At 39.2% G+C, this 21,627-nt stretch overlaps 1 protein-coding gene across 6 annotated transcripts in view; it reads left to right on the top strand.

Annotated features, from left to right (window-relative positions):
- The window catches only part of PARD3B (par-3 family cell polarity regulator beta), a 402,302-nt gene that overhangs the window by 166,521 nt on the left and 214,154 nt on the right, over window positions 1-21,627 (top strand). For 5 of the 6 annotated variants that reach the window (XM_039554939.1, XM_039554936.1, XM_039554938.1 and 2 more), the window contains 4 exons: window positions 490-581; window positions 12,864-12,950; window positions 16,443-16,568; window positions 21,095-21,450. In XM_039554939.1, coding sequence (XP_039410873.1) covers window positions 490-581; window positions 12,864-12,950; window positions 16,443-16,568; window positions 21,095-21,450 — 661 coding nt within the window. The remainder of the gene's footprint in view (window positions 1-489; window positions 582-12,863; window positions 12,951-16,442; window positions 16,569-21,094; window positions 21,451-21,627) is intronic. The other variant, XM_039554941.1, reaches the window with a different exon arrangement.

A 21,627-nucleotide genomic window follows, 5' to 3' on the forward strand; every position in this document is an offset into this window, starting at 1 on the left:
GTCTGGACCCTGTGTGCACTGTAGTTTTGTGTCTGATTGTCCAAATGGCTACATAATGTCTTTTTCTGGGAAGTTACTCTGAAAATATGTCTTTTTCAAACAGACACTACTAGGGGATAGAGCACAAAAAATTTGTTGGGTTTATTCAAGGTCTGTGTGATCTCTCGGGAGAAAGGAGAAGGCTCAGAGTGGGAGAGAATGGCATTCAAGTTAGATAGGCAGAGAAGAAAGTGAAGTAGTACAACAAGCTTCTCCAGTGGAAGGGACTGGCATGAGGAGCAGGACTTTAGATACCCTCCTGTTTCTGCAAATGCTGTGTCATAGGTGCTGCATCCAGAATGGGTGTTTCAATCCTCACTGTCAGTGAGATGATGTTTTTTATGACTGACTTTCTCTTCCAAATACAGACTTAAAAATACAAACACAGCATTGTTCTATATGCATAAGTATGCACATAGTTTCAATATGTGCTTTGAAATCTCTCAACAGGGTGCTTCCCAGGCATCCTTTCAGGATGGGGAGATGAATCTCACTGGACCCACAGAACTGCTGTTGGCTCAGAAGGCCCGGCTCCGTGGCAGGTAGGAACATCTTCTGTTTGGTGCTGGCTCAAGTGTGATTTATCAATTTATGCAATACAAGAGTGACTTCTCATTCCAGCTGCACTTCTGGTTCTGCACTGTGCTTCTCATCACCATGATCTCTTCCTCCTCCCCCTTTCCCACCCTAAAACTGCATTCGATTCACATACCAGAGTACATATTTGAGCATGACAATCTTTTACCCTCGTTGATGAATATGAATGATTTTTTTGTGCTATTTGTAGTATTAGGGTAAGGGAGAAATGTGGGTTTTGATTTCTATTCAATTGTGCAAGCGTTTCAAGTCTTAAGATAGAGGATGTTCCTAAGTCATGTATTATATCTCAATAAATAACTATTTAACTGAACCATATAATCCTAAAATGATCTTTCTCAGTTTAAGTGTCACCTCCGGTATTGAGTGGTAAGGTTATTACTTTGCTAGATCTCGTAGTAGATTTTATATCTGTGTTTATACACAGTGAAAACTATTTGCAATATTTCCCTGTGCATTGCTTCACTAGAGTAGTTAGGTGGAATGAATCCTTTTCTTCTCTTCATTTATAAAAATCTAGAGATGGTCAGTGCTGTTGTATCTAAATGTGGTCATGGTCCCATTGACAGTTTGGGAAATAACTTTTATTTTAACCAGTCTAAATTTTGAACAAAACTTAGGTAAATATATAATCTGCATTGAAAACCCAGTGGAGTAAAACTTGAGAGCTGTATAGCCGAAACAAAAGGAGGAGAAATTAGGTGATCTCAAGAGTTTTAGTAATGAGCAACAATGTCTATTGCTCCTGAAATCAAAAGTAAAATTCTAAATGGCTGATATGAAATTGAAAAATAATGATTTTGTAGATAGCATTTGTTACACCAAATTGTCAAGCCAGGCTGCCATAGTGTCAGAGAGTAAGTTGGTCAGATCCTCAGTGGTGGTGTTGGAGTGTTTTCATGCTGCCGTTTTTCTGTCTCATCATAAGCTTAAATTTCAGTTTTGACTGGTGATTTGGGTCGTGCTGAAGTCACCTTCTTGAGTAGGTAAAGGAATTCAGTACTTTGTGTTGCAGCGGGGATTACTGCAACAAGCATATTTCAAACCAGGAGTCCCATGGAAACGAAGTATATATGGACAGATTCGTGGTAGATGTTTCAGAGATGTTTATTTCTCCAGCCGCATGGCCGGGGCTCCGCTCAGGAATCCCGCCGTCACGGGACCCCAGGGTCCTTGGTGTTATCAGGGAACACAAACCAACCAATGGAGAATGAATCTGAGCAGGGGCACGGAAACCCCGTGTCTCCCCCCCCAGGGCCCATCTCCCAGGGCTCCATGGCAGGGGAGGGACCCCAACATCTCACCCGTTTTATTTTAATAAAAGGAGAATGAAAACAACTGGATAAACGTAACAAGAACAGTTTCAAGACAACAAGCCACCCTCCTGAGTCTTTAAATGTCCAAACAGATTCTCTGGAACATCTTAGGGCTGACAGAAGGGAGACAGAACTCTCTGGGCATGCTTTGTGGGGAAACTGAGGCAGGAGAGGGTTTAATTTCTTCCCTCCCCCTTTTCATGCCCCCCTCGGCATCGGAGAGGAGTTGTAGGGAAATGGAATTGTATAGGGAAGCCATGGGGTGAAAAACAGATTAGGAATAAACTGGGGATAGGGTAAACTTAGGAAAGGGTTCATATTGGGTATAGGGTAAAAGGGGGAAGTAGGCTGTGGGTAGGGAAATTGCAGGGATGGATATTGTTTATAATTTTGTGCATAATGGCTGCCTTTGACTGGAATACCTCCAGGCCCAGTAACATTTGCTGCTTGTAAACCCTTCTTTCCTTGCACTATATCAAATTGTACAACTTCCCCATCTCCTACACTTTGCAGGTAATTTTTAGGGTTATTCCTTTTAATGGCAGTTCTATGGATGAATAAATCTTCCCCTGTATCAGCTCGTGTTATAAATCCATAGTTGTTTTTTACATTGTACCATTTCACAGTTCCTATGACTTTCGTTGCTACAACTCCTCCTAGCACGTGCTTGCGTGTTTGTCGTGGCTGCTGGTCCCGCGTGGCCGCCGCCTCACCGACTCCGACGTCTCGGCCGGGTCCCCGCGTTGCGGCTGCTCCACACCCTCCGAGTGGTGCTGCTCCGGCGCGTCTGGGCTCTGCGCGGCCCCGCGTTGCCATCGCCGCTGGCTCCGTGCCCTGTGAGTGGTTCCGCTCCGCAAACTCCACGCTGCTTTGAGAGCGGCCCCGTTTCGGCGCTGTGCGGCTTCTCGTGTCGCTGTGGAAACCGCCGCTTCTCCCTCCGCAGGGCTCTCTGAGCCATGTGCTCAGAGCGGGCTGCCACGCTGACCCCCAGTTCCTGGCTGCTCGTGGCCCACGGCACCTGCGGCATCGCTCCCTCACTCGCGGCCGCGTGGCCGGGGACCTCGAGACAGGGATGGGGTCTGCGATAAGGCGCGCGCTCCCGAGGGGGCCGGGCGCGTCCAGCGCAGACACCTCCGCCGGCACGGCTGCAGTCATGTGCCACAGGGATGGCGGCCGCGCGGCCTCGGCCACGGGATAAGTAGGATCCTCTGCTTTAGGGGTAATGGGACCGTACAAATGCTCCTCAGGAGCTTCCCTGATTATAAGGTATGCACGGAAAGCTTCTCTTTGATCCCATACTTTATCCCAGATCTCGTCCCAGAAACACCCCTCACAAGACACAGGAGGTTCGATATTAAAAAGTAAGTCTCGAGAAATACAAGAGAACCTTTTGAAAAGCCAGATGAAAAAGTGTTCTAGATCTCCCGGTTGCATTACTTTTTTGTTTTGTTGTTCAAGGATTCCTTTTACTTCTAGATACATTTTTCTCTGTGGCTCAGAGAGCCCCATTTCCCACGATTCCTCCATAGTCCAGAGAGAATATCCAAACCAAGATGAGAAGAGAGAGGTCTAGAGTGGTTATTTTACTCACGAATCTTCCTCAGGGATCGGTATCTTGCTCGCATTCCTCCACCAGTTTGTTGCAGCGGGGATTACTGCAACAAGCATATTTCAAACCAGGAGTCCCGTGGAAACGAAGTATATATGGACAGATTCGTGGTAGATGTTTCAGAGATGTTTATTTCTCCAGCCGCATGGCCGGGGCTCCGCTCAGGAATCCCGCAGTCACGGGACCCCAGGGTCCTTGGTGTTATCAGGGAACCCAAACCAACCAATGGAGAATGAATCTGAGCAGGGGCACGGAAACCCCGTGTCTCCCCCCCCAGGGCCCATCTCCCAGGGCTCCATGGCAGGGGAGGGACCCCAACACTTTGTCCAGTATCTTGTGTTTGTTGCAGAACTCTTGTGGTGTATATATAGCACATTGTATAATTAAATTAAGAAGTGTTACATGACAAACTTCTGCGTGACAGCTAATATGTGAAAAATTAATCTGTTTCAATTTTGATGATGGCAGATAGTCATTTGCTACAATTCTGCAGGTTATACTTGTTTGTCAAGAGTATAAAATAAAACTCATGAAATAAACAGGATCTGCATGCCTTAATCTTAGAGCATTTATCCTTGCAAACACCTAAGAAAAAAAAGTCTTAATATTCCTATTTTACCTGCATGAGGTCTGGGAAAGAGGCATGAATATGTACCCTGTGCCTGTGGGGAAGTTTACAAGAGCAGGGACTCTAACATTGCTGGTGGTCTGGGCCATGCCAGGGTTTCTGGAGAAGGATCACCTTTCCTTTCAGAGCATGTCAAAAATTTGTCTTTTCCTTACAAGGGAGTTAATTTCTCAGTTTTTCTTGTTCTTTGGGTCATAATTTCAGTCATTTTATGGGCAATTTTATCATCTTGGTACAGTTGTGTTTTTCAACTCAACCTGCATGGGTTTTTCCTTGCTCTTGGAGGTCTTCTTGTCACCCAGTGCCTATGCCATTTTGTAATTTCTTCTCCTGCCTGCTGATACTGATACATATTTTTAGAATGGTCTCATCATGAAAAGGAACTGGAGTGCTTTTCCAGCTTTCTCTGCACCTGCCAGGCTTCTAAGTTACGCGCCCTCTGATTAGTGTTCATCACGCAGGTATAGAACTTAGTTTAGTTGCTAATGCTTATTTTCTCTTCATGGAATGTTGCTAAAGACTTGTACAGCTTGTTTCACCTGAGGTAATTATTATGCATCACCAAATATATGCACTCATTTGTCTCTTGATCCGTTAATTTGTAATGGGGATTAATCAAGCTCTGTGCACACTCTGTTCATATTTACTGTTTTCCTTATGCCTTTACTAGGGTGTTTTAGACTATCTAAGTCCTCCTAGGAATTTTCTGAGAGCATATTATTGTTTATCAAGTTAAACAATTCGTTGCTTGCATTTGGGATTCTTCAGAAGAAGGTTATGATACCTGTTTGCTTCATAATTTGGTGGCTGCTGGAAACATTGACGATGAGAAAAACCCTTGCAATACGTTTCAGAGTATTCAGTTTTCTGAAGTGGCCAGGTCTTCTCTGGCATGTCACAAACCAGACAATAATAAGCTTAGGCTTCTGTAGACCTCTTACAATTTTTGCTGAATTCTGCAAGCTGTCTTGACATAGGAACATGGAAGGAAAAGTGATAAAGAATATAGATTGGGACCCGCTTGATTGATATCCGAGCATCAGTGTTGAACTGATAGGGAGCAGGGGGAAAGCTGGCCACAACAGGGTATTCCCAAGAGTCTTTTTGCATTGCTAATAATTTTTTTCTTTTTTGAAATGAATCGTCTTAATCTTGATTGAGATTGCATTGTCTGAAAAACACTGGCCAAAACCAACCAAACAAATGAAAATCAAAACAAAATGGTGAGAAAGGAACAGTGTTTCTTTAAATAGAGTCCCAGTAGAGTAATTCTTCCAAAATATGCCTTGTTTGTGGTTCCTGTGTCCTGAGGAGGTTTTAAAAAAACACTATTTTGCCTGCAAGAATTGAGATGGGTACTATGAGGAATTTTTCCTGAAAATTGTGAGTTATATTGGAGTATTTGTAAAATATTGCACTTTCTTCCAATAGTGAACATTAGAGAAATTCTGAACACAGTATTTTGTAAAGCAAAGTTCGTTTGTAGCTCTGTGAAATTCACAGGATTTTCAAAAGTCAAAGAATTTAAATTTTATAGCAATGATTTTGATAATTTTTTGGCTTTTTTCTTGTAAGTCAAGTTTTTTAAACTGCTTTTCCAAAACTGTTTTCATTAGGAGTAGAAGGTTTATAAAGGGAAATAATGAGTCACTACAGACCATCTGTCTGTCTCAATTATCTTTATTTGATTGAATGTAAGTAAGGAAGCTTTTATTAATAAAATAATATTAAATACTAAAACTGGTTTTTTTCCACAAGCAGTAAAACCAGCATCTTAATACCTTTTATACTGTTCCTTCTTAAAGAAAGTGTTACTTGTAATTCTGATTTATTTAGGTATTTTTCTTGTTGTGTTTTAAAGTCATTAGGGCCATGAGGGACCACCAGGTCATTAACCCTTCATTTAAATAAGCAACATTAAGAGATGTTAATAAAGGTAATATTTCAGCCTAATTGTGAGCTACTTCATGCTGTGGACAAAAGGCTGTGGAAGAAAGAAAACTACTACTGGCCCTGCTGCTTTCACTACTTTCCTTCCTGTTACTGAGTTTGGTAAGCTTTAAGGCCTATAATGCTTGAGCAAAATAGCAGCTCATCACCCAAGGAAATTATCTGAGCCTTCTCATCAGCAGAATCCCTTTCTAACTACAGCCAATAATGGATGTTTCAGAGGGAAGCAGAAAAAGAGTACCATGATTAATATTTCATGATTGAGAAGCCTATTCAGTTGAACTTTAAGGTCCAGACTTGGATTGTTTTATATTCCTCACTCAAGCAGGAAAACTGTTTGATTTGAAGAAAGTCAGTTCACTGGTGTAAGTAGGTGAAATCAGTTGCAGGTGGAGCAAATGAGCTTCAGTATGGAGGAATTTTGGCTCCTCTGTTTAGACGTTAATGGGAAGTCTCTTTGCCTGGATTCTCTTAAAACATTTCACTGCGAAAGTACTGGGAAACTTTTCAGGACTGTATCCCTTGGGAGTCTGAAAATTTTAATTTGACATTTTAAGAGTTGAACTTTTTTATAGGAGACACTTGAAACATTGGGTCATTGGAATGTTTTTTAATGGAATGAACAATGACAATCCTCTTGTAAATTCAGAAGGTGGCTTTTTGTTGTTTATTTGCAAGTAAAGATGTTCAGGGTTAACAAGCTAATGCCATTAGTGTATAAAATCTTGTATTTTTCTGTGCCTCCTTTCATGTTCCATACTAGGTCTGAAAGATTTTCAAAGTAAGAACAGGGTCTTGGTACTCTATAGATGGTCAGATTTGTCACAACTTTTAACGCTGAATTCCTTAGCACACAGTACATGGGAATACGGGTTGAAAACCTTGCTTTTCTTAGTAAAAATTTCTGTGTTAAGGAACAGTAAACATGAATCTGCTTGGAAGTGGATGTTTAGCTTAATAGCAGTGGATTAGTTGAAACTCAAAGGGTAATTTATGCATAGATAATTCATTTTGTGTTTTCATTATGTTCAGTTTTGCTGTCTTCCCACTTCTTTTTAGCAGAGGTCAGGGTCAGTTCCTTGGTTTAAGTACTGTAGATACATAATTAAAGTGTAGCTGAAGCATTTTTCCCTTCTCTGTGTTTTTCTATTTTTAACCTACTGTGTCTTTCATTAGTCTAACAACAGAGAATTGAAACAATTTGATTTAAAGAAAAAAGACACAAAGCCCCAGTGCTTGCAGGCTGTCTGATTTCTCTCTAAAATGTCAGAGTTAATCTTGTGAGAACTAACTAATTTTAGTGTGGAAAAAAAAGTCTGGAATAACTAGATTGATGCATTTTAGTTAGGAGGAGGTGATTTGTTTCCTCTTCAAACCTGAAACTGGATCATTGTGACATTATTTCATAGTTAATATTTGAACTTTATGGGTAGTTTGTTTAATTTTGTGTAGAATGGAGCAGCTGCTGTGTTCCTGTCTCTTACAAAAGAGTGACCAGTTTTCTTAACTGTACATGGAAAGCTTATCCTTGCGTGGACACTGAGCTGCTTTTTCTTTTTCTTGTAAGGTGCTCTCTATCCCTATTTAGATATTGTTCAGATTTTCATCATTTGAGTATGTTCACACTACATAACATCTTGAGTTCCAGTTCCTTCTTCAGGGCTTATCAAGACATTTTCATCAAAGGTTTGAGCACTTAGTTGAAAAGAGGGAAGGAAAAATGTGGGAAGGGGGTAGGAGGTAGGTGGGAAGTTGCTATCTGACAGCTTTAGTTGAGCTGAAGCTCTGGAAGCCTTCTCTGGAAGAAGGGGGACAAATAACTTTATTATCATCAGTAACTATTGGTTTAGTATGGGAAAAAGTACATGGACAGATTCATCACCCTCTTTATTTGGATAATGCTGTGCATGCTTCCTCTTTAAAATCCCCTGTAGGAATTTGACATCCCCTGTAGGCCTGTGCTCTCTATCAAATGTCAACACCCTTTGTCGATGGATGCTTTCTCTGCTGGAATGGCAGCATTGGAGGAAGAGGCATGGAACTAGAGGTGCAAGTGAAGAACAAGCAAGGAGATACAGCTTAATAACTGCATCTGGGAGCTGTCTACATCTGACTTTTAATTTGCCTTTTACTTGGTCATGGTCAATAAAAACACCACAAAGCATGTTCAGAATATCAGCTGTGCTTTTCTGTTTGCAAGGGAAACATTGACATTCTGCACTAAAAGATTTTTTTCAGATATGGGATCGTAGTAATCTGAACCTTTTCTTAAAAACACTTGAGAAAGTGTTGACTATGACTAAAATTGCAAAAGAAAATGCCTTTGGAATGGGAAATACTTCGTGTTTACTCATGCAGTAGATTCTTGTGACATACACATGATGACAAGCTTTTCCTAGTAACCCATGCAGTAAGCAGAATTTCTGAGGTACTGTCTTCACTGTGTTGCAAAACAATTAATCTGCTTTAGGCTGTGCCTACTGCATTCTCCAGGAGAAATCTTACCAAGATTCTCTGAGCGTTTGTAACTGGGGAAGGTCAAAGCACCTCAGTGAACTCAGTCTTGCTGCAACAATGCGAAACGTTTATTTCTGGATAGAGTTCCCTTTTAAGCATCTGTGTGCTCAGTAGTTGGGATTGGTTCTTCAGTTTTCTTGGGTAGTTTGCAGAGAAGCTTTCAGCTAACAAATCTTTTCCCTTCATGTAACTCACGAACTGCTAATTCTTGATACAGGTTTCAGGAGAGAGAGCTATAGGATTCCACAGCAAGGACACTGCAAATCTGAAGATCAGATTGATTCACCACTAAATATGACCATTAAATGTGCAGCATTCCATTTAAATTTTCTTTTCATGTTGCCAGTGCTGTGCCTGCACATGTGTACACCTTCTCTATCTCTTTGCTGAACAGTACTTATCAGCATTTTTAATAATATGCATAGCAAGCCTTCCTGACAAATGTGATAGACAGTAAAGGATCTGTCAGAAACCAATATCAACTAAAGAAGAATTTAAATAGTAAATGATGACAGCTGCTTCAAGTTAAAAATCAGTAGTACAGCATTGAACATGGTCTTGGATCAGGTCATGCTGGACAGGTGTTCTCCCCTGAGTGAGACCTGAGGTACCTTCAGTGCAGCGAGGGGAAGGGAGATGCCAGCATGGATTGGAAGACGCCTGAGTGCCGTGTTTCTGGTTGGGGTGAACCTTGAACTTCGGAGAAATTTCACTGACATAAATGCTTCTTAAAAGTTTACTTATTTTGACTGCTGTAAGAACATATTTGTATGTACTCCATAGCGACCAGGTTCCAAGTTCAGAAAGGACAGGATTTCCTGAGGTGGGAGTTCTGTCTGCTTCTTGAAGAACAAGCAGGAGATACTCAGAATGCAGCACACTGAGGCACCCTCTGTGCATTGCTCATCCATGCTCCCAGCCTCTCATCCCCAGCTAGCAATTTTATTCCAGAACTTTTATACTGACCTGATAGGCCAGACTTGTGTTTTCTTTTACTGCAAAAGGCATTTAAGATCTGTAGGGGAGATTTAAAAGAGGAGTAAGCTATGAGTAGGTCATTAACTTCTGGAATTCTATTTTTTCCTTTTTTGGGGGTTTGTTTGTTTTTAAAATGTGTTGAATTTTGCAGAAAATCCATAAATTACATTCTCTGTTGTCGCAGCTATCAACTTACATTAGATAGCAATTCTCCTTTCTCCCACTCCTTTCTTTAATTTTTTTAACCTAGCTCTGTCAAACTGAAGAGTCCTAGCACCTTTGTGTCCCATGTGCCTTTGGAATTTAGTAATTAATATTCTTAGAGCTCATCCTATTTAGGATGTCACTCAGCCATGTCCTATTCCTGAATACTTTCTCCAGTACAGTATAAACTGTAAGCCAGCGTGAAATAGTACAGTGCTGAATTCAGCTGTCCTTGTGGGCAGATTAAACCTGCCCGAAGGGAGACAGAACGAGTGAATGATACCAAATGTGTCTGAATCTCTAATCTTTGAGGTTCTTAAACAAATAAAAAATCCAAATCAAATCCCAGGTGTCTTGGTTTTTAAATTTTTTAACTGTCATGCTCTCATAGGTATAATATAAAAATAGCATGTCCTCAAACATCCATGAAGGTTGGTGTGGAGGGCTGTTTTCTTCTCAGATGTAACTAAGAGTCCCATTTGTTTGAGAATGAGAAGTCTATTTAGAGTCATGGATTTTTGAATAAAATTATAATTCCAAAGTACCTTTCTTAATACATGTGTACAGAGTGTGCTCTTGTTCTGCACATTTAGTGCTCTAGAACATCCATAAGTTTTAGGATGTACCAAAATTTTTTAAAGTAATACATAATGGGCATGTAGGCTATTTGTTCTGACAAAGAAGCCTATTTTTCTTAGTGTAGATTTCATGTTAGGTTTAAAAACAAGTTTCTTTGTTTTCTTTGGCATTGATCCGACTTATAATTGTAAGTGCATTGATTTAATATGACAGCTCACCTGTCTGTCATGATAGCCCTCAAAAAAATTCCTGCTCTGTTTTACAGTTGCTCAGGAAGACAACTCCTCCCTAGAGTACACTGGGTTATCTGGGGACAGCTGTAACTTACTTAAATTTTCCCTGTACAAATGAAAGCCCATTCACTACTTCTGATTATTTTCTGAATCTAAAGGGCTTGGCTGCTTAATTTACTTATGCATTTTGATTTTGTAGAAGTTCAAAAGACAGTAAAAGTAGCCCTTTAATTATCTTTCTTTGTGTATTGAGAGAATTGGAGGAAGTAGAAGATGGAACTGAAAGAGGAGTTAATTTCCTATGCATGCATTGTTGAGTTTTTTGGTAACCACCCTGATTAGCTTTTCTAACCAGCTCCACCAGAAAAAAAAGTGTTTAAAAAATTTTACAGGAAGATTTTATCAGGAATTCCCCATGTGATTAATGAAGAGGGGGAATACAGGAAAGAAAAAATCCACAAATTCCTGTTGATGGTGCCTGCGCTATAAATACAGTAAGATGTAAATCTGTTATGTTGGGATCAGTGGTGGTTTGTTGTTCAGGGTCTTTCCATTTAATATTTAGAGAACATAAATCCATTACAGTGCCAGCTTTTTTGGAAGAACAGTTTAAAAAAAAAAAAAGCTCCCCAAAACTCACTCAGTCCCCTAACTCCAAGAGCACAAACTTATGTAAGCTTATTTTCCAGTCTTATTCCATATTTAGCCCATCAAGATAAGAATTATTGTATCTAGGGCAAATTGCTTCTCATTAATCATTGTGCAACTGGATAAAGGTTCATAACAACAACAAAATATTCCTGTGTCATTAGGAAGCAATGCCAGAATTTGTCTAAGGTTATTTGCAGTAATTGTGCCCCTTGTGAGAGGGCTTAGCTGTCCTGTGTGGGTTCATGTTGTACCTAATGTGCTGTAACTGTGTGCTGCCACTTCAGGGGTGCTCACAGATTCCTGATGAGTATCGGTGCATTTTTGTTGATTCTTGCATCAAATCAAATGATCATAAGACCATGGGTCAGCAAAATCAGTCAGCTGGTGCCAGAGGAAGTTGTGGTACTAGGGAAAAATCATCTGAGGGGGAGGGCAGGGTGGTAGGAAAGAGTCGGCACGGTCATCTTATCTAGCAAACGTATGCTCTCTAGCTCTGGTGCATGGAGAAAGATCAGAAGTGTCTTTCTCACTTGTAGTCTGCGCTTGATGAGTTAAACTGAGTCCTTAACTCAGGGCAGTATCCAAAGTGGCCGTTTGGTTCAGTTTCATGTGTTCTGTCCACACTGTAGGATTGACATGCGCACTCAGAGCTCACAGTGAGGGTGTTCTGAATGGGTGTGCCTGGGAGCTGCCTGCTGGCCGCTAATCCTGAGCACTGGGGGTGTTCAGTACCATGGGAGGGGGGAGGGAGTGTTTTGGAAGATGAACACTCTTACGGAAAGAAGGAACAAGATCTACTGAAATACAGACATTGCTAAGGTTCTAATGTTAAGGTTCTAGCCAGTTCAAGTACCTTTCTTTTCAAGTCATGGTCACCCAGAATAGAGTTAAGGTCACTGTAAGGCTGGCAGTGTAAAATAGTCAATAGGAAATGAAACAGCACATGCCATGAAACAGCAAAAATCTGTCAGAGATAATATAGAGGTTTTTAATAATGGTGTTTGAGGAAGGAAACTTCTTGATAAAATGAGCTGAGTTGCACTACTGATCACAATTTGTTTTGTTCTTTGTTTGTCAGGGAGGTTGTATGCAACTGAGGGAAGAAATCTGTATATTTAAATATGATTTGACTTTATAGGCTCAATGTTCTTTATGTGTGATCTTCACGTTTATAATGTGGCCACATGGGAAAATTGACTGCAGCAGCCCACATGGAGCTTGAATTAAGAACATGTAGGATAACCTCCCCCCTTTTTTTTCTGATGATGAAGTCTCTCCTTGCTTAAAAGCTTATTCTTTAATATTCTAATTAATTTACTTGAAGGTTAACTTAGGAAAATGTCTAGTATTTGATTTCTTTCCCTTTTAAAAAACACAAATGCTAATCTAAAAAATTAAAGAATTTCATGGCTGTTTTACTTTTCATTTTATTTTCCTGTATTAGTGAGCTCTGAGTCAAATATTTTTGCTACCCTTTCTGGTATCTGATCAATCAGGAATTTATTTTTAACATGGAGAATGCTCTGAATAAGCATATTGTGTTTTCCTGTGCTCTTTTTTAGTGAAATGACAAAAACAGTGGAGATTTCTGGGGAAGGTGGACCCTTGGGAATACATGTAGTGCCCTTTTTTTCATCCTTGAGTGGAAGGTAAGATATTTTCTGCATTGCTTAAGAAGTATATTAATGAAAGGATTTCAGTTGTGCTTATCTTAAAATACCTACTATTTACCAAAAGAAAAACAAAAATTGGTCTATGACACTGTCTTCCATTACCAAAATATTTACTAGTCCAAGTTCTGTATAAGACAACCACAGAATCATTTGGGTTGGAAAAGACCTCAAAGATAATTGAGTCCAACCTTTGACTGATCTCTACCTTGTCAACTAGACGATGGCACTAAGTGCCATGTCCAGTCACTTCCAGTCAATACCAACATCTTTGTTCATATGCCCTTTTAATTGTCTCTGGTTTTATTCTCTGAATGGTAAACTGGACTCAGTAGTTTTGTGTAGTGTTGGGTTGGTTTTGTTGTGCCGTTGTGGGCTTATTTGTTTGTGTTTGTTGTTTTGTTTTGTTTTTCCTAATTGAATACCTCTGCATAGGCTCTTCCTTAGTGATATACCAGACAAGAAGAGTCAAAAATATTGCTTGCCTGCCCCCATATTTTTCAAGCCATCTTTTAGATTTGATTGTACAGCATTTATAAAATGTGCTCTCTATACCATGAACCTTTCTTTGTCACAATACAATTACTTTAATTATAAATGATTTAACATAGTCCACTGAGATCACAAAAGCCTATTATAGGAGCGTGCTCATATTGATGTGCTGTAGTTAAGACTGCGTCAGCATTTTCATTATAACTGTTTTCCAAGCTATGTAACTTGGATGTGTTAAAAAAAAATCTAGGCTGAAATTTGACATACAGAGGCTTAGCCAGAGAGTTAATTTGACACTGGCAGCCGTGAATAAGAAATGGGAAATTGCCAGAGACATAAATGACACTACTTTATAGTAAAATGGCTGCCTGTAACACGGAGACAATTACTGCAAAAGTAAAAATTGTCTAATTCTTAAACATTTCTTTACTTGTCAGCTTTCATGTAGGACAGAGAATATGAAGGATTGAATTACCTTTTAAAGGTCTCTTTTCTTCGCAAGATCTGAATTTGTAAGTGGACCCAAATTAATTCAGATTGTTTTATTTACCAAAAGGGAAAATAGATGTCCACCTGCTGCCTGTAAAAATGTCATCACTGTCTCAAGAAGAAAGTTGGTCTTTGATGGCAACTGTTGGAGATCTGAGTTGGGTCCTTGGCCTTGTGCCTGTTTGTCTTGAGAAAGCCACTTGTGTTCATTCTGAAATGCAGACCGTAGTTCTTTGATATGGGCATGCTATAAAGGTTGTAGTGTGTACACTGTATTTCAAGATCGTTCAGTAAAAAAATGTTGATGAAATTGCAAAATATTAAAGTCGGTAATTATTGTGACTGAAATGCAGTTTTGTACTCAAGTATCACTGTGTTGGGTGCAGGTTTTAAAGACCTCCAAGAAGAAGCGTTCCTTGGTCTACACTGCATTTGTGTTACTATGTCTGTACTTACAAACGCTTTTGGGGATCCGCCGGAGTAGAGGGGTCTTTGACAGATGAACTAGTTGTTGTTTAGGCAGTTGTATTGAAATTTTAGTGACCCTTGGCAGACCTGTACTGATACCTTTGTTAAAGCACTGGACTGACTTAAATGACTTGACCCTCTTTTTAAATCTAGCCTGACACTACTGTATAAATTGTAACTCATCATAACATGAGAAAGTACAGATGAGCATCTTTTATTTCTTTTGGTGACATGATAGAATTTATGAGGACATGCTGGCCATGACTAACTGGGTCTGGTATTTCAGTTGTACAGTTATCTTCTAATAAGGTAATGCTGGTTTTAGCCTAGTGCTGCTGCAGACCAAAGTTTTTCTACAGGTCATTAAAACACCATATTAATTTACAAAATCTTAGTTTATAGAGGAACTACAAAAGTAATGGAAATAATTTCCCCCGTTTTGCACTTAAATATCATTAAAAACAGGAAATTAAAATTTAATAGTGCATTAAAATGCTAAAATTTAGGCTGTGGAAAAAAGTAATGGAGGAATGAATTTAAGCTGCCTCAGTCTATGTAACTCAAGCCACTCAGGCAGTACAGCACCCACAAGTTTGAGACAAGAAGGCAATCCTATTGCATTATATGAATACAGTATCTAAGCACACAGGATTAGTAAGCAACCAACTTAATTTGTGATTTTGTTTATTTCTGTACTTTTACTTGTTTGCATTTTAATACAGTTGTGTTTTATTAGTTCTTAGGGTTTAGGGTTTTCGATCGCCACTAGGTGGATGTCATCAAAGGGGCTGTGGCCCCTCACCACCACTGCCCCTTTGAAACCTTTAGGGAAGGATAACACTTGTTACAAGAGAATCTTTATGCTATTAAATCACTTTTTTCTGTTAGATACTTCAAAGAAGCAATATTCAGTCGGAACCAATTTTTCACTTAGTAATAGATAGGAGAGAAGTATAAAATTTTAAATGTTCTTAGACAGTAAATCTAAAATCAGATGCTCAGTGAATATAGTGTCATTTGAAGCAGTTAATGATGTGCCATCAATCTGTTGAATGGACTTATATATCAGGGTCAGTCATGAATCTGAGACAAAAATACGGGGCCTCTGTTTTGTGGTTGGAGTGCTGGCACGTTGAAAATTGCACATTAATATTTTATGGAGTATAAGCGATAGAAAATGGTCTCTAAAGGTCGTCTTTGACCGTCTTTGATGCTGATGGTATGGAAATTTAGTGGACAAAGGTTGATTATAAAAGTTCTTCACAAACACTCCATTGTCAGGTTTTTTGGGCACTGTACTGGTATCATTGGATATAGCTATGTTGAATTGTAGTTTGCAATACAGAAGTGTTCCAGGTAGGTCAGGATTAACTCTGCTCCCAGCAGAGTTATCAACACTGAAATTTTGCACCACCCACACTGGGTCACTTATTGCATTATTCTGTGCTGTACCTCTGTTTTCGCTTGAACTTATCTTGTTAACAAGCAACTTGGGTGTTGATGTTCTGCTGCTGTCCTGCCACATGAATGAGTAGTGTTGCTGTCTTGTATCAAAGCAAGGGGCTTTGGCAACTGAAAAGTTTGAGGCGTTTTCAGAAGCAGAAAAGTCAGTTATTTTTTGTCATTCAAATGCCTGTTTATTTTATTATAGTCAAGGTAGAAAATTACTTTTAATCTGTTTGTGTGTTTCTTTGGAGCAGTGGCAGAAAAATATTGCATAAGCTACACTGACATTTTTAACTGCAGAGGGATCTAGGGATCTGTTTCTCCAACTATAACCCACAGGAGTTAAGGCTCCCCAAGTTCTAGCTAGTAGTAAAGCATTAGTGTACAGCAGTTTTCCTTGGTGTTTTTCGGCATCCCCTTCTTTTTAGTTAATAAGTCAGCTGGAACCTTTCTGTAGGTTAAGGACTTCATAGATAGGGAGACCGTCTACTCTATCATTTCATACACATCTTTTTAGTGGATATAAATTCATATCAGCACAATAAAAGTAGTTTTCACCTGTGTTTTGCCTTTTAGGATGCTGGGACTCTTCATCCGTGGTATTGAAGAAAACAGCAGATCTAGGCGTGATGGTCTTTTCCATGAAAATGAATGCATTGTGAAGATAAACCATGTGGACCTTACAGATAAAACCTTTGCACAGTAAGTGCTGGTTTACTGATACTTTTAACTAACCAGGATTTTATACAGTGCTGTGTTTAAGTGATTAATAAAGGGATTAATATTTATTTCAGAAAAAATGCTGTAAAATTGATATGTGCCAGAAACTTTGTAATTTTGTCTGAAACCTCCAAATAAGGTGAAATTTGAGGAGTTCTAGTGAACTTACTGTGCTTACTTAATTTAATAGCATTAATTTTTGTAATTGCTATCTTCCCTTTCTAGTTCTTCTGTTACTTTTACCATATTGTCTTTGTAATTTTTTCTTCATAAGACCTTCAGAATGAGTCAACATCACAGCATGGTTTTTAATGTTCTTTTGCAAATAAAATAAGATTTTCTTTTTTTGTGCTGCAGCTTTTTGAGCATTTAATTTTTTAAAAAATACTTCTACTGTCAAACTATGATTACTTGAGCTAATTGGTAAGTCTCAGTTCTTATGACTTTTATTAAGTCTGTTGACATTTATTATCCATCTCAAATATTTTTGAAGTAACAGGTTGTTTTGATCATCTATGAATTAATGTGACATTGTTGTACAAAAGAATAGCCTCTCAAATTTCACAGATATTTGCTGTAGTAATTAAATAGTAATTTGTTTTTGCTTTTAATCCATATGTTTAGACAACTGAGTGATTGTGTATAATATAACAACAACCTATTCAGATGTCAAGGGAGTCGAAGCTTAACTTTCTAAACAGTAAGCCAAATGTTCAAGGCTTCTAGACTGAAATCAAATACATAATTTCACAGTCAGGAATAAATATTTGCAAAATAGGTTTTCATGAAACCAGCATAGTTCTGTAGCTTAGGTATTCTTGTTTCTGAGACTGTGCTTTTTCCCTCTTGATAGCTTTTCAGTTCCAGCATTTTGCGTATTTGGTGGTAAAAGCACTCTGCTGTGATGTCGTACATGCCATTCTCTTCCATCCGTGGAAATTCCTAAATAAGATATCAATTTTAGCAGAACATAATTGTTGGTATCTTATTAAAACATTTGTTGCCTCACTGTGCAGTTTTTTAATGAAATTTCACAAATGAGATTTTGCTTGAATCAAAACCTCTCTTTTCAAAATCATATGTGATCCTTTTTTTACAATTTGTTGTCTCTGTGTTTTCTTCTGGATGTAACTAGATCTCCAAAGGCTTTCAGCCCTTGAGGTGTTTGTGGAATGGAGGACTCGGTATGTTTCTCTGTAAGGTTGCTAGATTTTGGGGCAGTCTGAAACACGGCCGGAAACTTTCTAGTTCTCTGTCAGGCTTTCCTTCAAAATGCAACATGTAGGACACTTACTTTCTAAAAGCTTGTGTAAAGTTTTGAGAGTTGGAAGGACTATTTACCATAAGAGTTAGCTTAGAGACCAGTCTTTTTAGACTCTCTCTCGGTCATTGAGAGAGAGAAAGGTGACTTAAAGGTGATTCAGAGCAGAGCCTGATTTCATTGGTCCGAGTTTCCTTAAGTTACAAAACCAAGTAGTGTGGTTGCAGTGGCATTGCATCTGAGGAGAAAAAAATGTGTCCGTTGAGGGCTCAGTGTCTGTTTGGGGACTGGGGGGAACATTTTGGATGAGCTCTAGCCTATTCCTAAGTCTTACATTGTTCTGCTGAATTGTTTTCCAAAATAGCCTTCAACATCATCTCTCTTCCCTGGCTGTGGAGAATGGCTAAAGAAAGACTCTTTCCAGGTTGAAGCTAATCTCCATGAACACGCCTTTTAGTTTTCATCTGGCATGACATAACTGTACTACCGTGACAGAAGTCCAAGTTACAGAAATCCAGTAATTGTAAAAGATGCAACAAAGTATTGTTCCAATGACTGTTGACCCAGAAATAGCAATCAGATTCTCCTTTGAGAGGAAAATCTGTTGGCTAGTTTCAAATTGACATTTCTTCATAACCCTTGTAAAAGCTGTTTTAACACTTACTGTTACGTGCTGTCTCTTTCTAATTTCAGCAGAGACTTTCTAGAATTGCCCCTGACAATTGCTTCTTCTGCAGCTGTAACAGCAGCAGCCTACTTTCTGTATTCCCATGTTTATAATAGCTATGTATTGGGACTGTTGGTCTGCTTTTTCATTTGCTGCTAATCTATTCAATTACATTCTGTTGTGCTGCAGAGTTTCTAGCACCTCTTTTAACTGACTCCCTTACTTCTTTAAAGTATGCATTTGGGGTCTCAAGAGATACAAATTTCTCCATTCATTATTTTTTCCCTTTGAAGTGCAGCCAGTTATTTTGCCCCTGAAGACTGCATTTAGACTTTCCCATAGGATGTCTTGAGTTATTTCCACTAATTTTTGTTTGAAGGAGATCTTATGTTTTCTCTTGCATATATTCTATTAATCTTTTGAAACTAAGTTATTAAACTACCTTGTAATATAGAGACCAGTTACAAGTGGCTACTTGTAACAATGAAGCTGGGGTGCAAAAGAAACCCAGTTAAGATTTTACATCCTTATGCTGGAAGCATGCAATGGTTTCAACTATCAGGGTAAAATCTGTCCTTGAGAACTTTGACAGGCTATAGGTGAACAGATAAGCTATAACCTCTGCAGACACACTGGGGCACAGTCTGTTACAGCTCTGAAACTGAACCCTTGAGGGTGATGCTAAAAGAATGCCTTCCTACAACAGTCTCCCTGCTACCTTTCTTTTCCAAGTTTGAGGTTTTTCTCTGGCAGCATCTCCTGTCAATGAGCATTGCTATTCTGACTCTTGACACTCGTACACTCGGTGTGGCAAGGATGGTTCTTTCCCACAGCAGTGTCCACTGGGACTGACCCCTGACTTTAATGTCTTCATGCTACAGAAAACCCTCTTAAAACAGCCTCTCCTTTCTACCACCTACAGCTGCAAGGTGGAGGTACTGTGCAGCTCTGTTCATCTGGGAAAGCAGTAGGTGTGTTTTCAAGACATTTATATTTGCAGTGGCTTCCTTCGTCAGTGTGAAAACAAAATTATTTCAGAAGTACTTTCATCATTGATTCCTGTTACATAACTGAGCGTAAAGCCAAAGCCAAGACTTCAGCAAAATACTTAGACTGACAAACACACTACAGAAGGGTAGGAGATAAGTACAATGTTCTTAGAAGGACTCCATGATTTATTTAAAATTTAATGTAGCCATTACTTCCCCTCTTGCTCCAATTCAGCTAAGCAGAAGTTTTCAGTTTCGTTCTCAAAATGTGTTTCACCTACTTCTTCCATTTGTACTCAAGTGGTCTTCTGCAGTATGGAAGAAAATCAGTCCACTTCAACAGAAAGTAGGAGAGGAAAGCATAAAAGAAGGAAGTCTCCTTTGTTCCTTTAGAGTCCAAGGTTTGTAACATGGTTTGATTGACCAAATCTACGGGTTATTCAAAATCCAGGGAAGGCTTTATGAACAGCTCTTTTGGCCAACTTGTCTTAATTGCCTTACAACCCACGGGAATCTGAGCACGGTGTTGTTACCATGGTATCAGTTCATAGAATCATAGAATGTCTTGGGTTGAAAGCGACCTTAAAAATCATCTCCTTCCAACCACACAGGCATCGACAGAGGGTGGGATGTCACCCACTAGATCAGGTTGTTCAGGGCCCCATCCAGCCTGGCCTTGAACATTGCCAAGGATAGGGCACCCAACAGCTTCTCTGGGCGACTTGTTCAAGTACCTCACTACTCTTTGAGTAAAGAATTTCCTCCTCATGTCTGGTGTAAACCTCTCTCTTTTAGTTTAAAACTGTTCCCCATTGCCTTGTCACTATCAAGGGGAGTAGTTTCATTAAATGCTCTAACACAGTTTCTGGTGTTGCATTTGAGCACATCTGTAAAGGCATTGAGTATGCAAAGCCTGCATATCCACTTAGCAAAAGGTTGTTGGTTGAAAGATGTGAGTAATATTGACCTATTTATTTATCCATTTATGTAGAAACACAAATAGTTGCACCTTTTTGATCACAAGGTTTTTTTCTAATGTCTGTGTATCCCATACCCTCATCCTATTCTATTGCTGTGGAATCAGCCAGCAGTTGCATTAGGGATTACAAAGGAATCTGAGGAGCAATTAGACTGGACTTGGAGAAAATGGAGAGTTGAGCTTGCTTGGAGTAGATGTATTGACCAGAACAATTGGTGATGAGTGCTCAGTGTGCCTCTGTGCCAACAAGAAAATATGTAACAGACAAGCACTTGAAAAAAGCAGCAAGCTGTAACTTCAGAACTCTTTTGATGAGCTTTTGCGATCAGGACTTCCCTTCCTGATGCTCTGCATGAAGAATTGTGTTCATTAGTTTATTCTGGCTGATATGTTTTCGTAGCAGCTTAGGAATCCCGACAGATACACTGCTCCTACTTGAAATATAAGGAAATGCTCTCATTTTGAAATCTTATTTCATGTGTACTCTTCTAAAAAAGGAATGCTGTAGATGTGAAGATAAGGTAAATTTTCATCTTATTCTCTGTAAACAACTTCAAATTTTACTCAAATTTTCTGGTTTGTTATGTGAATTTTCATACCTTTCTTTTAAAGGGCTCAGGACATCTTCCGTCAGGCAATGAAATTTCGAAGTGTCATCTTGGAAGTCCTTCCTCCATATAATCGAGAACAGTATGAGAAGTCTGCTATTGCTCCTCTTTTTATTCTGAATAATGAGGAAGGAGTTACAAAAACAAAAATTCCACCTCCTCTTCATCCAAAACCTGCTGTGAAAACAATCAATCTTTCTGGAGCGAGCTTGGAGTCAGGTGTACAGGGAACATTGCAACAAGCTAAGAGCCCCAACCTCCCATATCTGGGTAGAAAGCCATCTTCTCCCTCACTGTCTCCACTTATGGGCTTTGGCAATAAGAAAAATGCAAAGAAAATAAAGATAGACCTGAAGAAAGGTAAGTCTTTGGAGATGGTATGATTAATTCTGTATCATGTTCTCTATAGTGATACCTTAAATTTTAATTTAACAAGTGGCATTAAAAGTACAAGCAATTTATTTGCCGTTTAAAAGTTCCAAAACTTTCCGAAGGTATAGGAAGGTTAACAGTAATGTTCCCTACGGTGGGCTTTCT

Source organism: Corvus cornix, chromosome 7, assembly GCF_000738735.6.
Source record: "Corvus cornix cornix isolate S_Up_H32 chromosome 7, ASM73873v5, whole genome shotgun sequence".
Classification (NCBI taxonomy): domain Eukaryota; kingdom Metazoa; phylum Chordata; class Aves; order Passeriformes; family Corvidae; genus Corvus; species Corvus cornix.